The 26,849-nt window shown below is 47.7% G+C and overlaps 1 protein-coding gene across 2 annotated transcripts in view; it reads right to left on the bottom strand.

Moving 5' to 3' along the window:
* LOC147009072 (uncharacterized) overlaps nt 1-26,849 on the bottom strand; it is a 219,817-nt gene that overhangs the window by 148,305 nt on the left and 44,663 nt on the right. The window contains exons 1-3 of one of the 2 annotated variants that reach the window (XM_085862714.1): nt 12,337-12,584; nt 5,953-6,117; nt 5,812-5,874 (exon numbers count right to left, since the gene is read on the bottom strand). The exons of the other annotated variant lie outside the window; for it this stretch is intronic. Of the exons in view, the coding sequence (XP_085718840.1) occupies nt 5,812-5,874; nt 5,953-6,037 (148 nt within the window). The 5' untranslated portion in view covers nt 6,038-6,117; nt 12,337-12,584. Of the gene's footprint in view, nt 1-5,811; nt 5,875-5,952; nt 6,118-12,336; nt 12,585-26,849 lie in introns of those variants that run through there. 2 annotated transcript variants of the gene reach the window in all.

The following is a 26,849-nucleotide window of genomic DNA, read 5'->3' as shown; positions in this document are numbered from 1 at the left end:
AGACACGGGAGACAGAAAAAATAGAGGAAAGACTACACGAGGAAGACGGGGTAAGTGACGCACACACACACACACAGAGGTAGTGGAGGATAATGGGGGTGAGCTGGCGGACTGGGTAGAGACCCAGTGCGAGCACCTGGATGGCCTCCTCCAGGAACGAGGGGAGGGAGTATGCCCCCTTGAGGCGAGTCACGACCAGGTGAGTTCGGTCGTGCTTTGCGAGGTTGAGGGGAGGAGTGCTGTGGACGGGTGTACGGAGAGCTTGGGGGGTATAGAGGCCCCGGAGACCCTTGTGGGGACTCGAATCCCCAGTGTGGTTGTCCCTGTGTGTGTGGTGCAAGGCGTGAGTGCGTCCCCGTGTGTGGAAGCGACCCCGTGTGTGAGTGGTGTGGTGGCGATGGTGCTGGAGTGCGTGCTTCACAGCACGCCGTGTTTGGATGACGCACCGTGTGTGGAAGGGGCCGTGTGTGTGAGTGAAACGGCCAGTATGAGTGAGGCACCGCGGGTGAGTGCCCCCGCGTGTGTGAGTGAGGCACCGCGGGTGAGTGCCCCCGCGTGTGTGAGTGAGGCACCGCGGGTGAGTGCCCCCGCGCGAGTGAATGGAGCACCACGTGTGAGTGGTATGGGTTATGCAAGGGAGACCGTGTGTGTGAGAGAGCGGTATGTGAGGGAGATGTCGGTTGGCATGCGGGAGCACGCAGCCGCATCTCCCGGTGTGAATGTGATGGAGTGGACTGTGTGCGTCGTGACACGCAGGTATGCGTGTGTGGAATGGAGACGGAGACGGCGACAGAGGAAAGAAAGCCGAGTAGCGGCTGTAGCTATTTCGGGGACCGTGCCGGGTTCACCCAGCAGTGAGCACGAGGTTCGTGCTGTGCAACGCACGAGACCGCCACGTGCTCGCTTGCGAGAGTGAAGTCCCGGTCCGGAAACGCACGCGGTGGATTTGCCGATCCCGCGGACGGACAAAGTTTAGGCAGGTAAATGGATTTGGACAGGACGGGTTCTCCACGCGATCGTGTGTGTTAAGCTCCAACGGGCAAAGCACATGTGTTCGTGTGGGGAACCCCTCGAGACGTGGGGCTTGTGTTTTTTTTTATGCGCACGGTGACGTCATGGCTGCACGTGGGGTTGGAATCCGGCAGGAGGGGTATCTCTGCCGGATGGCACCGTCCAAGGAGGGACGAGGTACACGTGCAGCTGCATGACGTCACGGGCAGGTGCAAAGTGCGCGAGCTCTGAGTTGCCGCGCAGGTGCTGCGCATGTAAAGAAAAAAAAAAAAAAACAGCAAGCCTCACTTTCGGGTGTACAGGATTCCTGGGCAAGGGGTGAAAGACCCCCTTACCTGGGCACAGGATGGAAACTAGTTAGGGGGAAGGGTCAGCTTAGTTAGACCGACTTCATGGGGCAGGGGTAAGTCCTCATGGAGTCCGTGGAATGGATTAGTTAGAGGGATTGTAGCCAGATTTAGGTTGGGAAATAAAATGAATTTTTGAGTTAGGAGACAGTGACAGACTTGTGGATGTGTAGAGGGGGTGTAGTTTAGCGACGTAGTGTTAAAAGGAACGTGCTACTAGTTTAAGGGACGACGTGGGAGCACGAGTTAGTTAGGGGGTGCAGATAGAAGGATGGCAGAGTTCAGCGGTGTGTGTGTTGAAGTGTTGGTGAGTTGTGAGGTGAGTACGTGTACATGTTGAGTGAGTGAGGCCAGCGGTTCTGTGTGGATGGAGCGAATGGGGAATGCATGGTGCGATGAGTGATTGGGGGGAGGAGTGACTCCCGCCCAAGGGACCCCGGGGTCAGTGTAGAGTGAGTTAGCTGGGTTAGTCAAATTGAAAAATGGAGGTCGTTTTGTTGTTGGTGGGAAAGTAGGCTCGAGACCCATTTGGAGGGGTGCAGGAGCCCTGTTGACGAGCTTGGGAGCGTGGCTGCGAAAGGTGAGTATCGCTGAGTGGGTACCCCGGGCACCAGGCTAGTCGGCCGCGGTAGGCCATGGGCCCATGGGGGGCCGGGATAGAGTAGTGGGCACGGGTGCGCCTGCTTGGTGCGGGGGCCCGGGGCGCCATTAGCCGCGTGGGCAGTGTTGTGGGCATGGGTGACCCTCGGAAAGGGGCCCGGGAAGCCAGCCTGCCACGTATGCGTTTCAGGGGAGGTGCCATGGGGGGCACTCCCCGGTGTTAGGGAGCTGGTAGGCTCGGAGGCAGTGTAGTGCCCGGGGGTGCCATAGCGGGAGATTCGGCAGAGGGTCGTGCCTGCCAAAAGGGAGCCACGTGTCCCAGCCATGAGACCGTGTGAGGGCACGGAGAGAAAACTGGGGGGGCGAGGCCCGAAATTGTGAGGACACCAACACAGGCGACGGGAATCTGGGTTGTTAGAACCAATAGTTTAAGTGAGAGGCGCTTGTTGAAAGCCCCGGGGTAGTTTAGCAGTTAAATGGTTAGGGTAGATTAGGAGATGTACCCCTCCGCACCATCCATCCCCTCGCTCTCGTTGTGGGCCGCTGGACCCACTTTGGGTTAGATCGCCGAACTGTGGGGAGGCCATTCTGAGGCTTCGTTGGGCCTCGACACAGGACGCCAGCTCTCCCTTGTTCCCCTCCGGGAAGGGAACGTAGGGGTTGGGAGTAGGCTAGGTGACAGGATAGGTTAGCCGAACAAGGACGATAAAGGGGGTTAGGGGACGATTTATAGTGGGGGAGTAAAAATAAAAACAACAAAAAAATAAGTTGGGGCTAAATTGGGGTTTGACAAATTAAGGGAGTGGGTATGTACAGTGACAGGCAAAGGCGATAGGTTGGGAGGGAGACAGGTAGGTAGGTCCGAGCCCGCCTTCCAAGTGGCCAGCACCACCGCACTCCCTCCACCAACCTCCACTGAACGGCAAAGGCTGGCCAGCTTCATCTGCTGGCTGTGTTACTTCAAGGCCTGTGCCGGCCCACTTGATCGGCAGCTGTTGTGTTGCTGCAAGGCCTGTGCCGGCCGGATCATCTGCAGCTGTGGTACTTCAAGGCCTGTGCCGGCCAGTTCATTTGCCGGCTGTGTTTGCCTGCAGCGGCCTTATTCTGCGGGCTGAGTTTGCCTGCTCACCTTTGCCATGCCATGCCCACTGCCCATGTTCACCAGCCCCGTTCAATTTTGCTTTGCCCCCCCTTGTTCATTTCCATGTGCGCCAGGATCGTAAAAGCAACAGTTTGCAAGCTGCGAGAACTGCCCTGTTGGCAGCTACAACACGGGCCTGCAGTGGCGGCCCGTGCACCGTGTTTGTGTTCATGCATCCATTCGTTGTGCTCATTGCGTGTGCCACTTGAGCTGGCACGGAGACTGCGTTGTGCAGCCCATGCACCGTTGTGGTTCACCGCGTTCAGTTCAAAAGGGAAGGCCTTGGACTGCGTGTGAGCAGCCAGCCATGTTCCCTGTCACCTGCATTGTTTTGAGCCAGAGACTGCATGTGGGCAACCTGGCTCCCTGCTAACTGCTTTTCTTTGCAGAGTTCAGTGATCCTGGGCCATGGTTTAGTGTAAAATTTGTAAGTTAAGGTTAAGATGTACTGTAAATATGAGTGCGCCCCCGGCATGTCTGTCTAGCGCCGGCAATTTTATTTAAGTCGTCCGTGTGAGTGAGTTTGTTTAGGTAGTTACGCAGCCCTCAGGTTATTTATTTTGGGGACACGAATACCATGAATGTCGCACCCAGGGATCCGTAGGTAAAATGTACTAGGGGAAAACTACACATGATGGCACACGAAAATTTGACGACTCGGGACGAGTCTGTAAAAAGGAGGGTAGAGTTGTGGTTACCAGATTCGCAAACCACCATTCAGGTCCCTTAGGTGAGGTATCTCGGCAAGTATATGTGTAGTTAGGCCCAAACCCGTTGTCTAGTGGGAATACATGTCATTTATGCGTGCTGCGACTCTTCAGGATAGCCGTTTTTCTTTTACTATCTTTATTTTGGACCAACCGCCATGATTACCACCACAACCACAACATCAACCACCAACCACAACGCCGCTTCACCACAACCGCCACGACCTTCACGTCACACCTCGCAACCGTAGCATCGCCACCGTTCTTGCCCCGCTGTGGGTACCGGTGTTGGACTCGTGCAGGGCGCGCGTCGAACAGCGTGTACAAAATCACGGATTTTGTGCTTCAAAAACGGATCAAAAACGACACACGCCCACTTTTGCCGTCCAATCGGTGAGCGAGGAGACGATTTGGCCCCGCCTCCAGGACGATCGATATATGCAAATTTGTGGATCAAGAAGCCTTCACGCCCACTTTTTCTCGGGCCAATGGGGAGCGAGGTGAAAGGTCAAAGGGAGGGGGTCAAAGGCGAAGCTACGGGGGGATAAAAGGACGGTGTTCGTCAGTCAGCAGAGTGAGAAGGGTGTGGAAGTCTGGAGCCCGAAGCCTGCAGTAGCTGGAGAAGCTGAAGAGAGTCGAACGAGGAGAGCCCAAAGAAGAGTCCAGGGTGGAGAGTCCAGAGGCGGAGAGGCGGCAGCGGCGAAGGCAGACGAGGGGGTGCTCGCGACGGTGCCGGGAGCTGCACGCCCGAGGAAGGCCGGCAGCGCGACCTGGCCGAGGTGGAGACGCACACCAGGGATAATAAAGATCCTCTATACCCCGAGCATCACCACCCTCCTCCTGTTTCCCTCTGCGCTGAGATAGTGCGACCAAGGGGGCCCCTTTCCCACCCCCTGCCAGACACTGTCCGCGAGGCCCGCGGAGTGAGGCGCCATCGCCGCTCCGCGTCTCATCACCAGACGGGTAGGCGCGACCCGGTCTCGGCCTCAGGCCCGCCTCATTCTTGGGGGTATTTCTTTTCCTTGGTTTTGGGTATGTGTTGTCGGCGCCGTCTGTGAGGTAGAATTGTATAAGTGTTGCCGTGTGCTCGGTAGTCGGTATTAGCTCTGCATTGTTTTCGCTTTTATATTTGCTTTTTGTGTAAATGGAATTGTGTTTTTTCTGTGTGCTTTTGGTGGAATTGAATATGTGTGCTTTCCGTTCGTCGCGAATAAATGTGCTTTATTGTTGAACTTTTTCCCGCTTCGCTTCGTCATTTCTCCCATTGAACCCTCATCTTGCTTCACGTAAAGGGTTGGTAGTGGGCTGAATACGCCCGATAATTAATCGAACCGTCGAGGTCGACGATAACACCGCTCGGTTATTCTGATAGTACGGAACGGGTCGCTTAAGTGGCCCGTGTCCGAAGTCGACCTGCGGCGAGGTGCGATCGCCCGGTCTACCCTCCACGTGGGTACTTAGGTAGGTCGAATTTGGCGAGCAACCCTATCCCACGCGGGGGCTGATTGGCTCGATCGCGGTGAGACCGAAAGGTCCACCCGTGACTGGTTCCCGGCGTTAGTCCGAGAGGGTCACGACTGGATTGTCCGTCCGGTGGGCGACGTGCCGCGATTCGAGTTACGTGGCCGTCAGCACGCCGGCGGGCGCGAATCCGCAACAATATTAACAGGATATTATTTAATAAGTTATCCCAAACTACACTGTGTGTTCGAGAATGTTTGTAATGATTGAAAGATCACAAGAAGTGAACTGGAGTACAAAATGTCTCGTGTGGATTTGATTCTCGACCCGACTACAAACTGCCGTCCTGGTAATTCACACCCAGAACATTCCATCAATGATGAGAACATGAAGGAGGCTATCTCATCTACTTGTATTCTATTTGGAGTATTAAAGATCCCACGCTATTGAGGAAGGCAAAGAGAACGTCTTGATAAAACAATCCCCATTACAATTAGACATATTTGGTTGTAACGAAGAAGTAGAATATGTTTGTGGTTCAAACCTTCATGTTGAGGGAACGAATCATCGACAAACTCGGACTTCACCTTCACCTTCACAATAAAACCTGAAACAAAAACAATCCATTTAAACTAAACTTTCAGGAACCACCAGAACGTGACGGTGCGGAGAGAACGGCACGTACCGGGTCCCGACTCCTCATCCTCGGGTGGACCGACCCTGGACCCGCGGTCTGTGAGAACCTCCAGGAACGAGCGAGTTTCCTCCATGGGAACCGATCGTGGATCCCGGGGGGTTCGCTCTGTGATCTTCACCGGAGAGATCTCGGTTCATGGCGAACCGGAGGGGACTGTAACATACAGGGTAGTAGTATGGTACTGTGAGGTAGTGTGTAATAGTGCGGTCCTGCAAAGTAAAGTGTGGTGGTGTGGTACTTCAAGGCAGAGTGCAGTAGTATGGTACTGTAAGGTAGGGTGTAGTAAAGCACGGTACTGTAAGGTAGGGTGTAGTAAAGCACGGTACTGTAAGGTAGGGTGTAGTAAAGCACGGTACTGTAAGGTAGGGTGTAGTAAAGCACGGTACTGTAAGGTAGGGTGTAGTAAAGCACGGTACTGTAAAGTAGGGTGTGGTAAAGCACGGTACTGCAAGGTAGTAAAGCAAGGTACTGGAAGGTAGGGTGTAGTAAAGCACGGTACTGTAAGGTAGGGTGTAGTAAAGCATGGCACTGTAAGGTAGGGTGTGGTAAAGCACGGTACTGTAAGGTAGGGTGTAGTAAAGCATGGCACTGTAAGGTAGGGTGTGGTAAAGCACGGTACTGCAAGGTAGTAAAGCAAGGTCCTGGAAGGAAGGTGTAGTAAAGCACGGTACTGAAAGGTTGAGTGTAGTTAAGCACGGTACTGATAGGTAAAGTGTAGTTAAGCACGGTACTGTAAGGTAGGGTGTAGTAAAGCATGGTACTGTAAGGTAGTGTAGTAAAGCACGGTACTGTAAGGTAGGGTGTAGTAAAGCACAGTACTGTAAGGTAGGGTGTAGTAAAGCACGGTACTGTAAGGTAGGGTGTAGTAAAGCATGGCACTGTAAGGTAGGGTGTGGTAAAGCACGGTACTGCAAGGTAGTAAAGCAAGGTACTGGAAGGTAGGTGTAGTAAAGCACGGTACTGAAAGGTTGAGTGTAGTTAAGCACGGTACTGATAGGTAAAGTGTAGTTAAGCACGGTACTGTAAGGTAGGGTGTAGTAAAGCACGGTACTGTAAGGGAGAGGGTAGTAAAGCATGGTACTGTAAGGTAGAGTGCAGTAAAGTACGGTACTGTAAGGTAGAGTGTAGTAAAGTACGGTACTGTAAGGGAGAGTGCAGTAAAGTACGGTACTGTAAGGTAGAGTGGAGTAAAGGACGGTACTGTAAGGTAGAGTGCAGTAAAGTACGGTACTGTAAGGTAGAGTGCAGTAAAGTAGGGTACTGTAAGGTCGAGTGCAGTAAAGGACGGTACTGTAAGGGAGAGTGCATTAAAGTACGGTACTGTAAGGGAGAGTGTAGTAAAGCACAGTACTGTAAGGTAGCGTGTAGTAAAGCACAGTACTGTAAGGTAGCGTGTAGTAAAGCACGGTACTGTAAGGTGGTGTTGCAAAGCACGGTACTGTAAGGTAGTGTTGTAAAGCACGGTACTGTAAGGTAGAGTGTAGTAAAGCACGGTACTGTAAGGTAGAGTGCAGTCAAGCACAGTACTGTAAGGTAGAGTGTAGTAAAGCATGGTACTGTAAGGTAGAGTGTAGTAAAGTACGGTACTGTAAGGTAGAGTGTAGTAAAGCACAGTCCTGTGAGGTAGAGTGTAGTAAAGCACAGTACTGTAAGGTAGCATGTAGTAAAGCACGGTACTGTAAGGTGGTGTTGCAAAGCACGGTACTGTAAGGTAGAGTGTAGTAAAGCATGGTACTGTAAGGTGGAATGTAGTAAAGCACGGTACTGTAAGGTAGAGTGCAGTCAAGCACGGTACTGTAAGGGAGAGGGTAGTAAAGCATGGTACTGTAAGGTAGAGTGCAGTAAAGTACGGTACTGTAAGGTAGAGTGTAGTAAAGTACGGTACTGTAAGGGAGAGTGCAGTAAAGTACGGTACTGTAAGGTAGAGTGGAGTAAAGGACGGTACTGTAAGGGAGAGTGCAGTAAAGTACGGTACTGTAAGGTAGAGTGCAGTAAAGTAGGGTACTGTAAGGTCGAGTGCAGTAAAGGACGGTACTGTAAGGGAGAGTGCATTAAAGTACGGTACTGTAAGGGAGAGTGTAGTAAAGCACAGTACTGTAAGGTAGCGTGTAGTAAAGCATGGCACTGTAAGGTAGGGTGTGGTAAAGCACGGTACTGCAAGGTAGTAAAGCAAGGTACTGGAAGGTAGGTGTAGTAAAGCACGGTACTGAAAGGTTGAGTGTAGTTAAGCACGGTACTGATAGGTAAAGTGTAGTTAAGCACGGTACTGTAAGGTAGGGTGTAGTAAAGCATGGTACTGTAAGGTAGTGTAGTAAAGCACGGTACTGTAAGGTAGAGTGTAGTAAAGCATGGTACTCTAAGGTGGTGTTGTAAAGCACGGTACTGTAAGGTAGGTAGAGTGTAGTAAAGCACGGTAACGTAAGGTAGTGTAGCAAAGTACGGTACTGTAAGGTAGAGTGTAGTAAAACACGGTACTGTAAGGTAGCGTGTAGTAAAGCACAGTCCTGTGAGGTAGAGTGTAGTAAAGCACAGTCCTGTGAGGTAGAGTGTAGTAAAGCACAGTCCTGTGAGGTGGAGTGTAGTAAAGCACAGTACTGTAAGGTAGCGTGTAGTAAAGCACGGTACTGTAAGGTGGTGTTGCAAAGCACGGTACTGCAAGGTAGTGTTGTAAAGCACGGTACTGTAAGGTAGAGTGTAGTAAAGCATGGTACTGTAAGGTGGAATGTAGTAAAGCACGGTACTGTAAGGTAGAGTGCAGTCAAGCACAGTACTGTAAGGTAGAGTGTAGTAAAGCATGGTACTGTAAGGTAGAGTGTAGTAAAGTACGGTACTGTAAGGTAGAGTGTAGTAAAGCACAGTCCTGTGAGGTAGAGTGTAGTAAAGCACAGTACTGTAAGGTAGCATGTAGTAAAGCACGGTACTGTAAGGTGGTGTTGCAAAGCACGGTACTGTAAGGTAGAGTGTAGTAAAGCATGGTACTGTAAGGTGGAATGTAGTAAAGCATGGTACTGTAAGGGAGAGTTCAGTAAAGTACGGTACTGTAAGGTAGAGTGTAGTAAAGTACGGTACTGTAAGGTAGAGTGGAGTAAAGGACGGTACTGTAAGGGAGAGTGCAGTAAAGTACGGTACTGTAAGGGAGAGTGCAGTAAAGTAGGGTACTGTAAGGTAGAGTGGAGTAAAGGACGGTACTGTAAGGGAGAGTGCATTAAAGTACGGTACTGTAAGGGAGAGTGTAGTAAAGCATGGCACTGTAAGGTAGGGTGTGGTAAAGCACGGTACTGCAAGGTAGTAAAGCAAGGTACTGGAAGGTAGGTGTAGTAAAGCACGGTACTGAAAGGTTGAGTGTAGTTAAGCACGGTACTGATAGGTAAAGTGTAGTTAAGCACGGTACTGTAAGGTAGGGTGTAGTAAAGCATGGTACTGTAAGGTAGTGTAGTAAAGCACGGTACTGTAAGGTAGAGTGTAGTAAAGCATGGTACTCTAAGGTGGTGTTGTAAAGCACGGTACTGTAAGGTAGGTAGAGTGTAGTAAAGCACGGTAACGTAAGGTAGTGTAGTAAAGTACGGTACTGTAAGGTAGAGTGTAGTAAAGCACGGTACTGTAAGGTAGAGTGTAGTAAAGCACGGTACTGTAAGGTAGAGTGTAGTTAAGCACGGTACTGTAAGGTAGAGTGTAGTAAAGCACGGTACTGTGAGGTAGAGTGTAGTAAAGCACAGTACTGTAAGGTAGCGTGTAGTAAAGCACGGTACTGTAAGGTGGTGTTGCAAAGCACGGTACTGTAAGGTAGAGTGTAGTAAAGCATGGTACTGTAAGATGGAATGTAGTAAAGCAGGGTACTGTAAGGTAGAGTGCAGTCAAGCACGGTACTGTAAGGTAGGGTGTAGTAAAGCATGGTACTGTAGAGTGTAGTAAAGTACGGTACTGTAAGGTAGGGTGTAGTAAAGCATGGTACTGTAAGGTAGAGTGTAGTAAAGCACAGTACTGTAAGGTAGCGTGTAGTAAAGCACGGTACTGTAAGGTGGTGTTGCAAAGCACGGTACTGTAAGGTAGAGTGTAGTAAAGCATGGTACTGTAAGGTAGAGTGTAGTAAAGCATGGTACTGTAAGGTAGAGTGTAGTAAAGCATGGTACTGTAAGGCAGAGTGCAGTAAAGTATGGTACTGTAAGGTAGAGTGTAGTAAAGTACGGTACTGTAAGGTAGAGTGTAGTAAAGTACAGTCCTGTGAGGTAGAGTGTAGTAAAGCACAGTACTGTAAGGTAGCGTGTAGTAAAGCACGGTACTGTAAGGTAGAGTGTAGTAAAGCATGGTACTGTAAGGTAGAGTGTAGTAAAGCATGGTGCTGTAAGGTAGAGTGTAGTAAAGCATGGTACTGTAAGGCAGAGTGCAGTAAAGTATGGTACTGTAAGGTAGAGTGTAGTAAAGTACGGTACTGTAAGGTAGAGTGTAGTAAAGTACGGTACTGTAAGGTAGAGTGGAGTAAAGGACGGTACTGTAAGGTAGAGTGCAGTAAAGTACGGTACTGTAAGGTAGAGTGTAGTAAAGTACGGTACTGTAAGGGAGAGTGCAGTAAAGTACGGTACTGTAAGGTGGTGTTGCAAAGCACGGTACTGTAAGGTAGAGTGTAGTAAAGCATGGTACTGTAAGATGGAATGTAGTAAAGCAGGGTACTGTAAGGTAGAGTGCAGTCAAGCACGGTACTGTAAGGTAGGGTGTAGTAAAGCATGGTACTGTAGAGTGTAGTAAAGTACGGTACTGTAAGGTAGAGTGTAGTAAAGCATGGTACTGTAAGGTAGCGTGTAGTAAAGCACGGTACTGTAAGGTGGTGTTGCAAAGCACGGTACTGTAAGGTAGAGTGTAGTAAAGCATGGTACTGTAAGGTGGAATGTAGTAAAGCACGGTACTGCAAGGTAGAGTGCAGTCAAGCACGGTACTGTAAGGTAGGGTGTAGTAAAGCATGGTACTGTAAGGTAGAGTGTAGTAAAGTACGGTACTGTAAGGTAGAGTGTAGTAAAGCACGGTACTGTAAGGTAGAGTGGAGTAAAGGACGGTACTGTAAGGGAGAGTGCAGTAAAGTACAGTACTGTAAGGTAGAGTGTAGTAAAGTACGGTACTGTAAGGTAGAGTGGAGTAAAGGACGGTACCATAAGGTAGTGTAGTAAAGCATGGTACTGTAAGGTAGAGTGTAGTAAAGCATGGTACTGTAAGGTAGAGTGTAGTAAAGTACGGTACTGTAAGGTAGAGTGTAGTAAAGCACGGTACCATAAGGTAGTGTAGTAAAGCATGGTACTGTAAGGTAGAGTGTAGTAAAGCATGGTACTGTAAGGTAGAGTGTAGTAAAGTACGGTACTGTAAGGTAGAGTGTAGTAAAGCACAGTACTGTAAGGTAGAATGTAGTAAAGCATGGTACTGTAAGGTAGAGTGTAAGGTAAAGCATGGTACTGTAAGGTAGAGTGTAGTAAAGCATGGTACTGTAAGGTAGAGTGTAGTAAAGCATGGTACTGTAAGGTAGAGTGTAGTAAAGTACGGTACTGTAAGGTAGAGTGTAGTAAAGCACGGTACCATAAGGTAGTGTAGTAAAGCATGGTACTGTAAGGTAGAGTGTAGTAAAGCATGGTACTGTAAGGTAGAGTGTAGTAAAGTACGGTACTGTAAGGTAGAGTGTAGTAAAGCACGGTACTGTAAGGTAGAATGTAGTAAAGCATGGTACTGTAAGGTAGAGTGTAAGGTAAAGCATGGTACTGTAAGGTAGAGTGTAGTAAAGCATGGTACTGTAAGGTAGAGTGTAGTAAAGCACAGTACTGTAAGGTAGAATGTTGTAAAGCATGGTACTGTAAGGTAGAGTGTAGTAAAGCATGGTACTGTAAGGTAGAGTGTAGTAAAGCATGGTACTGTAAGGTAGAGTGTAGTAAAGCACGGTACTGTAAGGTAGAGTGTAGTAAAGCACGGTACTGTAATGTAGAGTTTAGTTAAGCACGGTACTGTAAGGTAGAGTGTAGTTAAGCACCGTACTGTAAGGTAGAGTGTAGTAAAGCACCGTACCGTAAGGTAGAGTGTAGTTAAGCACCGTACCGTAAGGTAGAGTGTAGTTAAGCATGGTACCGTAAGGTAGAGTGTAGTAAAGCACAGTACTGTAAGGTAGAATGTAGTAAAGCACAGTACTGTAAGGTAGAGTGTAGTAAAGCACAGTACTGTAAGGTAGAATGTTGTAAAGCATGGTACTGTAAGGTAGAGTGTAGTAAAGCACAGTACTGTAAGGTAGAGTGTAGTAAAGCACAGTACTGTAAGGTAGAGTGTAGTAAAGCACGGTACTGTAAGGTAGAGTGTAAGGTAAAGCACGGTACTGTAAGGTAGAGTGTCGTCGTATAGACGTACGGTAAATGATGACACACGAATCCACACCACGTGTTCCGGTAAAAATGAACCACGTGTGACGTTCCTTCTCCACACGATATTATTGACGATTTCAAGACTACAGATTCGCCCCGAAAATCACGTGATCTGAAATCACCATGGAAACTGAAACCATCTCCGTGTCCGGTCGGCGAGCGGCTTGTTCGACAAAAAGCGATCAAACAGAACAGAACCGAGTTGGATCGGCTTACTCAACAATATGTCGGTCTCCACGTGGGAACAATGTTCTCGTGAAACTCGAACACTGTTGGGGACGTCGTTTTCAGTTTCCCCACATCCTCTTGTGATAACTTCCACAAACGAATTATTCATTGTGTTCGCAGCGGCTCCAGAGTTCGATATCAGGAGGGAAATGAGGATCAATAATGGGACCCGACCCTGGTGTGTTGGGGGGGGGGGGGTGTTACATGTTTGTGTCTTTCAAAGAATTTGGATGAAAACTCTGTTTGTAATTAATGGTCCTGAGATGATTTTATTAACACGATTCAAACCCGTTCCCGGCTGTTTTACATACATTGCCTTGTGTCATTAAAGTGCAAAGATGGAAGGAGCCGGGGTCGGAAATCACCCCCTTTGGATGGAGCCGGGGGTCGGAAATCACCCCTCTTGGGCAGAGCCAGGGTCGGACATCACTCCCTTTGGTGGAGTTGCATCTGGAGATTGCTCTGTTCCACAAACCATTTGATTTGACACACCATGAGATTTTATAAGAGAATTTTTTTCAAGCCACTTATTGTCAGGTCAGGCAAGATCAGATCTGTGACTTGCTACAGGTACCATGTAAACCTGTACTAACTTGTTCCATGGTCGGGTTGTCGGCGACTAAACCGTCTCCCCCACCAGGTTTTCTGGTGAGGAGGGTGTTTGGATATGGACACCCAGCAGGATTAAAAACAAAACCTGTCAAAGGGCGAGGGAGCTCCTTGTGAGCCAACGGCCATCCATATCAAGTGCCCAACTGTCTGCGGACGTCCTCTTGCAGTTGGGTTTCTTTTTATTAGGAGGTTGGTGGCTGCATTTGCACTCCGGCGACCGTAAAACCCTTCATTCCGCAAAACATTGTCGAAGCACAAGGAAATCTGAAAACCCACTCCGTGGGAGTCCCTCCTGTGCAGCCTCCCTTCGCAGGGTAGCTCATCGAATGACGGGATTGGGGCAAAGCCTTCGGGACCCCCAATCTTTGATGAGAGAAGATAATTCACGTGGTAACATTCCCGGTAACAGATTGTAGGAGAGTGTGTCGGAGTGGTGCTGAGGTGTCGTCCACCAGACGGCGGTCTCCTTGGGTTAACTTGAGGCGGTCCCTTCAGGTGGGTGCCTGGAATGTCCTATCCCTAAGAGAGGATGATCAACTGTCTGTTATCATCTGAGCTCAAGAGTTTGGACATCGGTATTGCAGCACTCTCTGAGGTTTGGAGACTGGATTGCGGCGAGGTCATGGTGGGTGGTTTTGTTGCGGGGCCAGACGTCGGCCTCGAGCACAACCGCGAGATGGAGCTGCAGCGTCGGCTCGACCGATCGCCCAGAATTTAGGTTGTCACTCCGGAGAAGTCCGGAGCCGTTAGTTCCTGAATGGACCGAAGATCGCCAACAGGTCACCCGCGTGGAATAGGGTGAATAGCCAAATTTCTATATACCTAAGTATCCACGCGGGGAATCGACCGGGGAAATTCACCCTCGACGGAACTCGTACGAGACGAGTCGCTTAGCGCGCTCGTTCAGTGTGCGATTCCGAGCGGTTTAATCGCCATGAACCGTCGGTCCAATTGTTCCGTAACAACGGCAATGGCCAGCTAATTCCCAACATGCAGCATGCTCAGCCAATGAAGGAGTGGACACAAACGAGCAGGTACAATAAACAAATGGGGTTTATTATAACGGGGAAATGAAGGGAAGCACGCAAGAGGAAGAACTAAACCGAATACAAATAATGCACGTATATACAAGCAAAAACACTGAAACAGTTTTCTACTTAGTAGACAGGCCCCTGGACACACACACACACACACACACACACACACACACGCACACACACACGCACACGCACACGCACACGCACACACACCCAAAGAAGTGGTGGCTAAAGCCTTTATTTAGGCCTTCAGCTCGGAGGACAGTCGAGGTGAAGACCCGTGTCTATTTTGGACCTGTCCGCCTCATGCGGTCTTCAAGCGGTCCCATCCACGGAGGAGGAGGACGAGGACCAAGGCGAGAGAAGGCCAGCACGACGAGCCCAGCAAGACGATGACCCCAATGGCGACCACCACACCAAGAAGAAGTCCCCCCTCCAAGACCAGCCAAGACGAGATGTGTTGTCCCACGAGATGTGATGTACCTCATCAAGATCAGCGCCCGCGTACTTATTCACCCTGTTTTCGGGGGGGGAGGGGGTGGAAATGTCTCCGCCCTCCCTGTTCTCGATCTCAGGTCGTGAGGTCCTTGATTGGCCGAGGAGCCCACCCCTCTCATTCTGGGCGGAGTCCCGACCTGAGGTGGTGAAGTCCCTGATTGGCCAAGGAGGCCCACCCCTCTTATTCTGGGCAGCGTCCTGAGCGAATTCCCACCCACGTTCGTGGTTGAACGCACGAAGGACAGTGGCGCTGGTCAGAGCGAGGGGAAGGTGTATAAATAGAAGAAAACCCCTATCAAAGTAACTCACAGCGCATTTACATTTATTTACCCATTAGACAAGGGAAGGGAAGCTATCTATAAACACATACTTACCGATATAACTTACTGAAGGGAACACATATTTACCGATATGACTAATCTATAGGACCTGAATGTTGTGTGCCCATGGTTTCCAGATTCGCAACAGTTTCACCTACTATTGGTCTGATCGCTCTGATGGTTACCATGCCCAAGGAGTTGCTGTAGCTGTGTCCAATAGTGGTCAACGAGCATATTATGAGACAAAGGATTCATCACTCCTAAGGTGCAATTTCCCTGGTCTCTGTCTCTGCTCCGACTGAGGCGAGTGATCTCACCGTGAAGGACACATTCTACGCCACGCTCGAGTCTGTGGTTGATCAGTGCCCCAGACGAGATATACTTCGTCTTCGGGGATTTCAATGCATCGACTGGAACTAATAGGGATGGTTATGAGGTGTGTGTTGGTCCCCATGGGTCAGGAACTATGAACCAGAATAGCAATAAGTTCCTGGACTTTGCAAGAAGTCATGGACTTAGGGTGGCTGGTTCATGGTTTCAGCGCCCACAAGCTCATCGCTGGACTTGGTATTCCAACGATGGCGGTGTGGCAAAGGAGATTGACCATGTTCTCGTTGACTGTCGCTGGAGGATGATCCAGAACTGCAGGGTCTACCGGAGTGCTCAGTTCCTCAATACTGACCACCGGCTTGTTGTAGCAACTCTTACGTTGCAGCTTAAATCCAGGAGAATGGTACCATCCCAGCCTCGGCTGGATGATGGCAAGCTAAAGGATGTGAGGGTAGCTGAGGAGTTTGCAAACAAGCTGAGTGGAGATTTGGGGGGTCTGGGTGCTTTGGGAGATCCTGAAGAGTTGTGGAGCACCTTCAAGACCACCGTCCTTGATGTTGTCGGGAGATGTCTTGGAACTCACTGGAGGGCGTAGAATAATTTTTTGTCTCAAGGGACACTGGATATCATTGACTGGAGTCGCAGGGCCAGGCTAATTGGCAGAGCTGAGCTGTTCAGGGAGTTGAGGCATAAAACTTTGCGTGCACTGAGGGTGGACAAGAACGCCTGTGTGCGAGGAATCTGTGAGAGGATAGAGCATCACCTCTGGTTAAGTGATTCTCGTACTGCTTGCAGGGGAATTCGCGCATTGCATTCATCCAAGCCCATCCCTCGTTTACTGCAGTTAGAGCAGAGGGTGGTAGGCTCTTGACAGAGGAGTCCGAAGTGAAGACCCACTGGGACAGTTACTTTGAGCGGTTGTACCAAGCTGATCTACCAGCTGTCGAGTTGGATGTCAGGGGTGTTACAATCACTGTTGCTGGCCCTTAAATCAACTGTGGTCCACCTTTGTTTGTGCAAACACAGGCTGTGGTGAATCAGTTGAAATGAGGTAAAGCTCCAGGAATGTGGCATCCATGCTGAACTTCTCAAGGCTGGTGGAAATGCTGTACTCGTGTCATTGCATGCAGTTCTCTGGTCTGCCTGGAATACAGGCATCATCCCAACTGACTGGAAGAGGGGCCTTTTGTCCCTCTCTGGAAAGGGAAGGGTGATCGCAAAGACTGCAACAACTACAGAGGGGTGACGCTGCTCTCAGTGCCGGGCAAGGTCTTTGATTGGGTAATTCTTGATAGGGTTCGCCACCATATTTTTGAGCACCAGCGTCCAGAGCAGTCAGGCTCTACACCAAATAGGTCATCGATTGACCGTGTCCTTGCTCTTAGGATCATCACCGAACGCAGATGAGAGTTTCAGCAGGGGCTGCTTGCAGCCTATATTGTTCTCTGTAAAGCGTTTGATTCAGTGTATCAGGATGCCCTCTGGAGGATTCTTGGTCTTCGTGGGTTCCACCAAAACTGATCAATCTGATGTCTGAACTCTACTCTGGTACTCAGAGTGTTGTGAGATGTGGAAGTACCATCCCTGACTTATTTTCAGTTGTTACTGGAGTTCGTCACTTTTCAGCACACACACTTTTCAGCACTTGTATGGACTGGATTTTAGGGAGGATGTCGGAGAGATCAAGCTGTGGTGCATCATTTGGGAATGTCAAGATCTCGGACCTTGATTCGCAGATGATGCAGTCATCTTTGTTGGAGACTCTAGATATCCTTTTGGGGGCCCTCTAGGTGCTTAATGAGGAGTCGAGCCGCTGGGATTATGAGTTTCCTGGGTGAAAACTAAGATCCAGGCTTTCAATGACATCTTGGATGTTTGTGGTGAGAATGGTGAGGTCGTGGAGAGATTCACTTACCTTGGCAGTGATGTTCATGTCTCTGCTGGCTGTGAGTCAGAGGTCAGCAGATGCCTGGGTCGGGCCTGGGGATTCATGGATTCACTGGATCATTGGGTGTGGCGCTGCCGGTACCTGTGCGGGAGGACGAAAGTCCAAGTCTTCAGGTCCTTGGTGCTTCCAGTCTTGCTCTCTGGATGTGAGACTTGGACTCTGACCAGGGATCTGAGACTGAGACTTAATTCCTTTGGTTGCAGGTCTCTTCGCAGAATCCTTGGCTCTCGCTGGTCGGACTTTGTGTCCAACGAGCAGTTGCTGAGAGAGACTCAAATGAGATTTGTTCGCGTGTCGGGATTGACAAGAAAATTTCCCCGTGGGGCGATTACTCATGTGTTGGGTGGGGCATTTATATCTGATAGATTTGTCAACATTTTGGCGGGAAGCAGTAAGGGTGGAGCTAACATTCCCTCTCCCCCCCCCCCCCCAGTGTTCCTGGTGCTTCCTTCAAAGTTTTGAATGATGGAACACTGACCTACAGAGTAGAATTCACCAACATGTATCGAATAATTGAAGTCAAACGTCACTGCAACCATCCACAGTATTGCCAAAGACACATTGCACATAGTAATGAACAATATGCCGATTCACTGTTGGGAATGCAACAATTCCAATGGGGCCCATTTGTCAGATGTAGTTTTTAGCTCACCTGGAACATAGTTCCAGGGAGCCCATGGGATGGCGCGTCCGTCCTCCGTCCACAAACACTGGCAACATCTTCTCTGAAACTACACACATTATTTTGATGAAACTTCACCACAACCTTCATCACCCAGTATGTACCAAAGTTTGTTCATGACATTGAATATATATATATATATATATATATATATATATATATATATATATATATATATATATATATATATATATATATATATATATATATATATATATATATATATTTGCGAATTTGGAAGCTTACTGCACACAACAGCCAGGTCCTATAGATCAATTATATCGGTAAGTATGTGTTTCTAGTTTGGGTCCCGTCCTATGTTTAATGGGTGATTAATTGTACGTGCGCTGTGAGTTATTTTGATAGTTAGGATTTAAATTACCAACAACAATGACACTTGCCATCGCTTCCTTCCACCTTCATCCACCGGCACCATTGCACGCGTGTATGTCAGCACGTATGTGGGCGGAGTCCAGTGTGCTCGGCGGGGTTTCTCTGGATGTTGGTGTGCTGGCTTCGCCCCAAATATGGGCCCAAGCGTTGCGCTCTGGCTTCGTCCCAAATATGGGCACAAGCGTTTCGTTCTGGCTTGGCTCCAAATATGGACATCGAGTGTTCTCTCTGCCCAATGAGGGAGTGCGAGCGTGGGATAAGAGAAGCATGCGTGGGCCAAATGAGAGAGTTGAGAGAGTGGAGAGTTGTCTTCTGGTCTTCGGACGTCTGGTGGTCTTCTGAAGACAGTCGTCACCTTCCTGGGGTCCCACCAACAGTGCGTCTTCTCTTGTGGCCTGTGAGCCTGTCCCGCGAGGATCGCCTGCCTGGGCTTGGAGCGGCATTGTGTGGTGGGTTCTAGTCATGCCACCCCAGATCGTCGAAGACCGTACAAAGCCCGGTAGGTCCAAGAATGGGCTCTGACCTTCAGCTCGCCTTTCCTCGAGCTGTAGGCCTCCAATAAAGACCTGACCGGTCCGTTTCTTTTTGGGTGTGTGTGTGTGTGTGTGTGTGTGTGTGTTTGCGGCGCCAGTCTATTAAGTTAAACTGCATAAGTGCTTATGCATTAAACTGCTATTCCTTCATTATTCGGTTCACTCTGCCCTCTTGCGTGCTCCCCTGCCCCATTATAAATAAATATCCCTTTTGTTAAATGTTCCAGCTCGTTTCTGTGTTTCTTTCATTGGCTTCGCACGGTGTGTATTGAGAAATAGTGAGGCTGTAAATTGTTCATTTGGTCCGACGGGCCTTGGTAATCTCCTTTCGCGTTACACACAGTTCGGGCTTGGTAACGGCTCGTTCCGCTCGAGGTCCATCGAGGGTGTGAATTCCCCGGTAGCTTTATCCGCGTCGGTAATTAGGTGTATTGAAGTTTGGCAATCGACCCCACCCCACGCGGTCGAATTATTGGTGATTCATGGCCCAGTCAGGGACCCGTGCCTCTCGGACTTATCCAAAAGGCACGACCTCAATTCCAGTGTGTTCGGTGGAGCCGACTCTACTGCTCCCTCTAGCGGTCGTGCTCACCACCTATACCCGGCCCCGGAACAATTGGTGTTCAGGAGCGGGCTTTGAACCCCTCCGCCTCCACGAAATTCAGGGGATTCGGATCGGGGGTGTGTGGATCAGACTCCCCCCATTTCCCACAAATTGCGAGCGAGTAAAATTTATTTCTCAATACACAACATGACAAGCCAAGACGGGCTGGAGCAGGTGGGTATAGATGCAGTGTGAGAGGAATCTATGGCCCAGGACGAAACCCCCATGCAATAACTTTCCCCGCGATCGGACCCCGAAATAATAGGTGTGGGGTGGCGGCGAACAATCCCCCCCCTCCACCCCGCATCAAATGTCCCTCCTGGCCCTTGGCGGATCCGCGCCCGACCAAGGTGAATCGGCTTCCTCAGGGTCACTCGACATGAGCCGATTAATGGAAAGGCTGGCGCAAATGCAACTAATGCAAAGCCAAATGGATGCGAATGCGCGCAAAATGGATGTGACGTGCTCGCGGTCGTGCTCCCTCTGGCGGTCGTGCTCGCCACCGATACCCGGCCCCATGACAATATATCGGGGTCTGAGGGATCTACAGGTGGATTGCTTTTCAAATGCTTACAGGTGGATTGCCGTTTTCATATTCAGGCATTTCAGTATTCTTCAATTTCCACATTCTCTTCAACTCATTTTTCAGATCCTGATATTTGGCCATTCTCCTAATTTCTGTGGCATTTAGTCCAAAGTCATTGGGAACCAAGGCCTCGATCAACAATGCTGATTTTTTGTACACGCTCCTTCCCAATTCCATATTCAGGCAATGTATGACGCCAGCACCGAAGGAAGGGCGTATTCCGTTTTCTTGCTCGTTTGTTGCTTGGAGAAATTTTTTTCGCCAAGTGTGTTGGTCTTTAGCATTTGTTTGTCACACGATTTCTGTCCACAGTTTTGATGCAATCGCTCTGAATTTTTTTTGTATGTGTGGGTGACTGGCCGAGGACAGCAACACTTAATTTTGGTGAACATCCAAATATGGATCCTGTGCTTTTGCAAACTCAGATTTAACCAAATTCAGTCAGTTTAGCTTCTGTCAATTACACGAAGAAAGCATGCATTCACATCAAATACTCATCCCACGTCATCAAATGAACAATGACGTCATCATTGTGTACATAAATCCCCCTCAAGATCTGCAATAAGATCATTGACAAAGCGTTGAAATGTCGCTGGACCATTCTTAAGATCAAAATGAAGAACTTTATTCTGGTAAAGTCCCTTCGGTGTTGCAAAAGCAGAAATTATCTTTGCTCGCGCAGTGAGAGGAATTTGCCAATACCCCTTTAGAAAGGCAAATTTGCTGATACACTTAGCCTGACCAATGCTGTTAATGCAATCATCAATCCAAGGAATTGGATAAGTATCCGCTTCTCATCACTGCATTAACTCGTTTTAAATTAGTGCAACAATGAAAACTACTATCTGGCTTGGGTACCAGAATGCCTGATGAACTCCATTCACTGTCATAAGGTTCAATGATATCATTTCCAAGCATGTATTCCATCTCCAAATTCAAATGTTCCAACTTAACCAGATTCATCCTTTACGGATGATGTTTTATGGGCTTGGCATCTCCCACGTCCACATCACAACACACTAAGTTCGTACGGCTCGGGGCATCTTTGCAATTTGACCCTGCTGTTCATATGTCAAAACCCAGGTTTACAAAAGGCGCCAACCCTCCACGTCCACACAGAGTACATTCATTTAGTTTTTATATTTCCACATCCCTAATGTGGTCAAACTTCACCTAATCACACATATCACTTTATGCCTGGGCAACAACTATTAGTAGCCTCACTAGCAGTAACCTCATCACCAATCTGGTCCATAAAGGTTCAGTCTCACATAAACACAGTTCATACGTCCACTTCACTCTCATCAGAGCGCTTCCTGGACCAAGAACGAGTCACCACACATGTTGAAATCAGATCAGGAACCTCCTTTTCTTGCTGTTCCGCATAATTCTCAACAATCGATTCTTCCACCATTCGTGGATTCACCAATACTTTATCACCAGCTAAATCATTCCCGATGATAAAAAACCGCCTTCCATTGGGAGAGTAGGTTGTATGCCAACAAGAAGAGGTCCAGATACCAAATCAGACTCGAGATGAACCACTTGAAGAGGTGCTTTAACAAACCCTCTGAATCCTTGTGCAGTACTACACTGGTGTTAGTTGTTAGTCTCTCAGATTGCAGCAAAATGCTCTCAGGCATGAACGACTGCAATGCTTCCATGTCTCTCAATATTCTCACAGGTTGCTGACGTGCATAATTACCTATGGCTGACACAAAACTGTCTGTAATGAAAGTCCAACATCCTGCATTACACAGGTGTGAGTCCAGCGTCACTTCCTCTTCGGAGGACCCCTCTACCATCTCTGTGGTGAAAGGTAGTGCAATGGAATGGAACCCTCTTGTTGCTTTCCCCACTTATAACACTGCGCCACGGAGTGTCCTTTTGTATGGATCTCATTCCCAGACTAGGCTTATGGTCACTGTCTAATTACTGCTGTTTGGAAAACCCTGTTTGTTAAAATAGGATTTGTGAGTTAAGGTGCAATCGTCGGCCGCTGTGGCTGCGATGTTCAATCCATCTACCGTCCTTTCATCCAAATGTTTTTGAATGTCAGAAGGCATGCTTCAACTCCTCCACCAACATAAGCTGCTTTAACTCATCATAGTTGTTCACAATTTTCTTGGAACTACATCACCCGTTAAACAGTCTCTTTTTCCCAAGCAAATTCCACATAAGTTTTCACCCTTTCTTCCTACACTGCCGAAACTTCTGTCTGTACGCCTCGAGCACCAACTCGCAAGCTTTCATAATGGCAGCTTTTACCTTGTCAGAGTACACACATCAATCGGTAAAGCTGAGTAAACCTCCTGAGCCCTACCTACAAACACACTTTGCAATAACGTCGTGCAATATTCCTTAGGCCACTGCAATGTGTGTGCCATTTTATCAAAATGCAAAAAGTAGTTATCTAATTAGTTTCCTTAAAGAGTGGAACAAGTCTCACCTGTCTCGTAAGGTTCCACGACTTTTGAGTTGTCATCCGAGGTGTTGGACTAGGCGCAGTTTGCATTCCCTTCTCTATTTCCAACTCTTGTATCCCAAGCTGTCCCTGCACCTCCTGTTCCTTCATCTCCAGCTATTTCACTCGCAACTCCATCTCCATCACCTTTTCTTTCTCCCGCATTTCTCTTTCTCGCACTTGGCTCTGCAGTTCCAATGCCCTTACCTCTAGCCTTCACAATTCCACATCATCGCTCTGTATTAACTGAAGCGCAGTGTCAGGCAAAAGTTATTTTCAACTAAATAGCTTAACACCAACGATCGGACTTCTGCTTTTTTTTTTAAAACTCTGCTTAACCTCTATACAACAATGTTAAGTCAAATCTACCAACTCAGGTTTCTGTAGTCCACTCAGCTTATCCACACTCAACACCAATAAACTCATGAGCATTAAATGCCAGAGTGATCATTTGTGGTTTCACCTGGTTCTTTTAATCACTTCAGAATTACCATTAGCAATCCATGTTCTTTTCAAACGAACCCAAATGACTTTTATGAGTGCTTCTCAAACGAGAATGCAAAGTCGGTTATGATTTTAAATCAGCCAAACCCCACGATTTCTCTTATAGGTTTCTCTGAACACACCCACAAATCCTAGTGTGGAGTGAGATCCAAGTATTCAATTGGTCTTATGGATGAAAGATTGATCCCGGATGAGCCCCCAGTTTGTTACGCGCAGCCTCAAAGCCTCGGAATGAGTGTCCCTTGTTGACTTGAAGGGGAGCACGGCAGGCAATTAAAACGATCACTTTATACTTTTCAGTCAATTAATAACCAGGTGACAACCAGCGCACAACATACAACAGAAGGAAATTTAAAATACAATTTATTAAAACCCACTGATAAAATGCACTAATATCATTCAATAAAAATTAAATCACAATAATTCTTCAGCAACTGTAAAATTCCGCACAGGAAATAAAGTGCACGGTCAATACTTTTAAAAATCTTTATCAAAGTTACACACATATCTTTCAATGCAGCTTTAAATACTTTCACAACTCCAACAAAGACAATTTCCACCCTGTGAGAAATCAACATTACACACGTTTTAATACACCCCTTTTATAGACTATGTGCCTTGAATTAAAGTGAGAATCTTGCAGTGTCCGAATATATAATTTCTAAACGTTGCCTTGTCGAAATGGACATGCAGATGAACCTTGCAATGTCAAAACAAACATGCAGATGAACAGCCAACCTTGTGTATGAAGTGTGTGAGTCCCATGGGAATTATCTAACAGTAAGGAATCTCAATGCACCCCGGTCCGTGAAAACCGTGAGGAGTGGAGAGGAGCGATGACCTTGCTGCGAGCTGCCCAGAGAAGCTGTCGGTGTGGGATGTCAACGTGGAGTTGTTTTGCACTCCGAGTACTGTGTTGGCTCCTCGTGAGCACAACCAGTTTGCCAGCAGGAGTGAATCCGAACATCGGCAAGGTCTACTGGATCACAATCAGGTCTGTGGTCCAAGTGTACCAAATGATACAAGGCTCATGATGCCATCGCAGCCTGTCTCCTGTTGTGCATTGTCCTTTGGCCCTTGCTTGGCAACACGAATATCACTGCACTCTGCCGCTCCAAGGATCTGAACGCTACTGGAGCTGGATCTCTTTTTCACCTCCATGACCTCCTCTGAGTCGCTTCTGCTCAACACTTATTCAGAGCATTGCTTGTCCATAACAAATCTTTCAAAGTCCAGTTCTCCCCAATGCAGGAATGAAGCACTCATGTTACTTGAACACTCTAGCCTCAACAAAAGTCATCCTCAAAGTTCTGTTGATAATCCATTTTGATGTCACGATGCCAATGACGCATTCAGCTGTCCGTGCACGTAACCTTTTCCACCAATATGTATCCCATTTATTTAATTCACTGTAACCGTAGTTGCCTTTTCTCACAGTTACTAGCATATCCAATTTACTTTACATCTCCAGTTATCGAGGATTCACTAATCCGTAACAATACATATGTTTTGAGTGTTTCAACTCTGTTAAAATAAATTGTTCAAAAGAACCTGAGTGAATTTCAACAGTTTTGCCGTCATGGACAGGATCGCAAACCCCAGGAGACAGGAGGTCGGAGAGTAGCCCCTGGATGACAGCAAACACTGAAAGCCAGCTGAAATAAAGTAAAGGGAAACCTGTGATTTTTCTGTGTTTTGCTGTCATCACAGGTCGTTCGTCCCTTCTCCAGCCAACCTGGTAACGCGATCCCTAAATTTTATCTGGGTGTTCAGAGTTGAATCACCTATAAGGCCATGGGAAACAGGTTAGAATCCTGTTACATTCGTGAATGTTATAGAGGTATTAAGAATCTCCAGAGTAATAGAAGGGTCGAACGTCTGATATGTAATGAACATGCAGGTATCCAGGAGGTGAAATTTCTCAAGTAAGATAAAGGGGTGAAAATCCTCTCTGTGTGCACAGTGCAACGTCCTGCTGTACCAGAGCCGAAGATGGGATACTTGAAGGCACAGAGAGACGAGTTTACGTCCGACCATGCTCTTGCGCAGAATTGGCATTCCCAGAGTTATGGAGGACAGGTTGAAAAAAGTCCCATTGAGTAAGAGAGTCCAATTGGTTGGATATTTTAAGGAATAGTTTGTGTGCAACGTTTTAGTGTGTGCATGTGCATGTGTTAGAAATGTATTGTGAATTATATAGGTTTGAGAATGAAATTTGTGTTAAGTGAATGGATGATAATTACAGAATGGAATTTGTAAGTGGAGTTACACTGCAATGCCACTGAAAATTTAAAAGAAAGTACAAAGAGCGGTAAAAGTAGAAGTAATTAATTGACTGTTGCTGCATGCACGGCGAGGGCGAAGTACACCGCCACTGTCGAGGTATAGGGTGTAGTCCCGTCGGATTCCCCGTGCACCAATGTTTCTTCGGCGTCAAAATAAATAACTGAGCAGGAACAGAAAGAGGCTGCAAGCCCTGCGACTGAGTTTTATTACTCGTGCTGAAGAGCAAAACCCGAGCGTTATTTGTAATCTATATTATAATAGTATAATACAGATGCCGCAAAGAGAATTTACCTTGGTCAGCATTTGAATTAAGGGAGATGCACAAGGTATTCCAATCTCTATTACACGTGCAGGAGAATATTGGCGAGAATTGCAAGGAGATAACATGGACCTGACCGAATGTGCAGTGGTTATAAAGAATATTTTGCTTGATCAAGTAATTAAAATTGTACCTTCAAGGATTGATTGGGGTAAAACTTCAGGCATGTAAACAAATAATTGGTGAGGACCCCACTGACCACCGAGGACACGATGGACAGTGTTGGTAAAGACATTCATGAATGATTATAATTAAATTGAAATGCATCTATCTCATGCTTTTGTGAATGGTTTGAATATGAAATTGCAGTCAGATGTCCAGTCTGTTGATCGTTTCACAATATTAAACCGACAGATGGAACAGAGGAGCCCCTGCACCCATATAGCAATTAAGTGCAGTGTGATGGGTGAGTGGGTGGGATAATGCTATGAAGCAAGACAAGGAGAGGTGATGTGTTGAGGCCCAGTGCATTTCAAAACCATTATAACCTTTATTAGCAATTTCCCCACTTTGTAGTTTTTCCCTTTTAACTTTATTTGATTCTTACGTGATTATTTGCTTTGTTTGATAAAATGTGCACCATGGTATACACTCTCACGATACTCGAAAAGATAATGAAAACGATGTCAACTGCACTCTGATGCCAGGTTTTGCTTTATATTTACCAACTCACCTTTGAACGGTGTAGTCTGGGTTTAAATCTTAACTGAGTAGTAAACTGCCATCCTGGTGTTTCGCAAGCAGACGATGCATCAATGTGTGTGCCATCCCTCCGACGGACGTTAATTAGATGTCCCATCTGCTGGCATTAGTTTGTGGACATTGGGGATCTCACGATATATTTTGAAAGGAGTTGGTGAGTTATTACTGGCATCATGTTAAAAAAAAATTAACAAAGTGCAATTGACGGTTCTTACTGTCAGATTATAAAAGATTGCCTCGCAAGCAACAATATCCATAATGACAGGGAGGTTTTGCAGGAGTGACTCCTGTGGAGTGGGGAGACCATTGTTACATCCACACTTCGTGTCCTAATTACAAATTCCTGCCTGAACTACTGCTGGGAAGGCAATGGCAAACCACCCAGTATAACCCTTCTCAGGAAGCTTGGTCAGCAGCACAGATGCTCAGGAATAAGTCTGTTCTTTATCAATT

The sequence above is a fragment of the Eptatretus burgeri genome, chromosome 17, assembly GCF_056783735.1.
Source record: "Eptatretus burgeri isolate ZD-2024b chromosome 17, Ebu_testis_v1, whole genome shotgun sequence".
In the NCBI taxonomy this organism is placed as follows: domain Eukaryota; kingdom Metazoa; phylum Chordata; class Myxini; order Myxiniformes; family Myxinidae; genus Eptatretus; species Eptatretus burgeri.
Note: the sequence above shows the minus strand (reverse complement) of the source record. Positions and strands in the feature narration are given on the sequence as shown.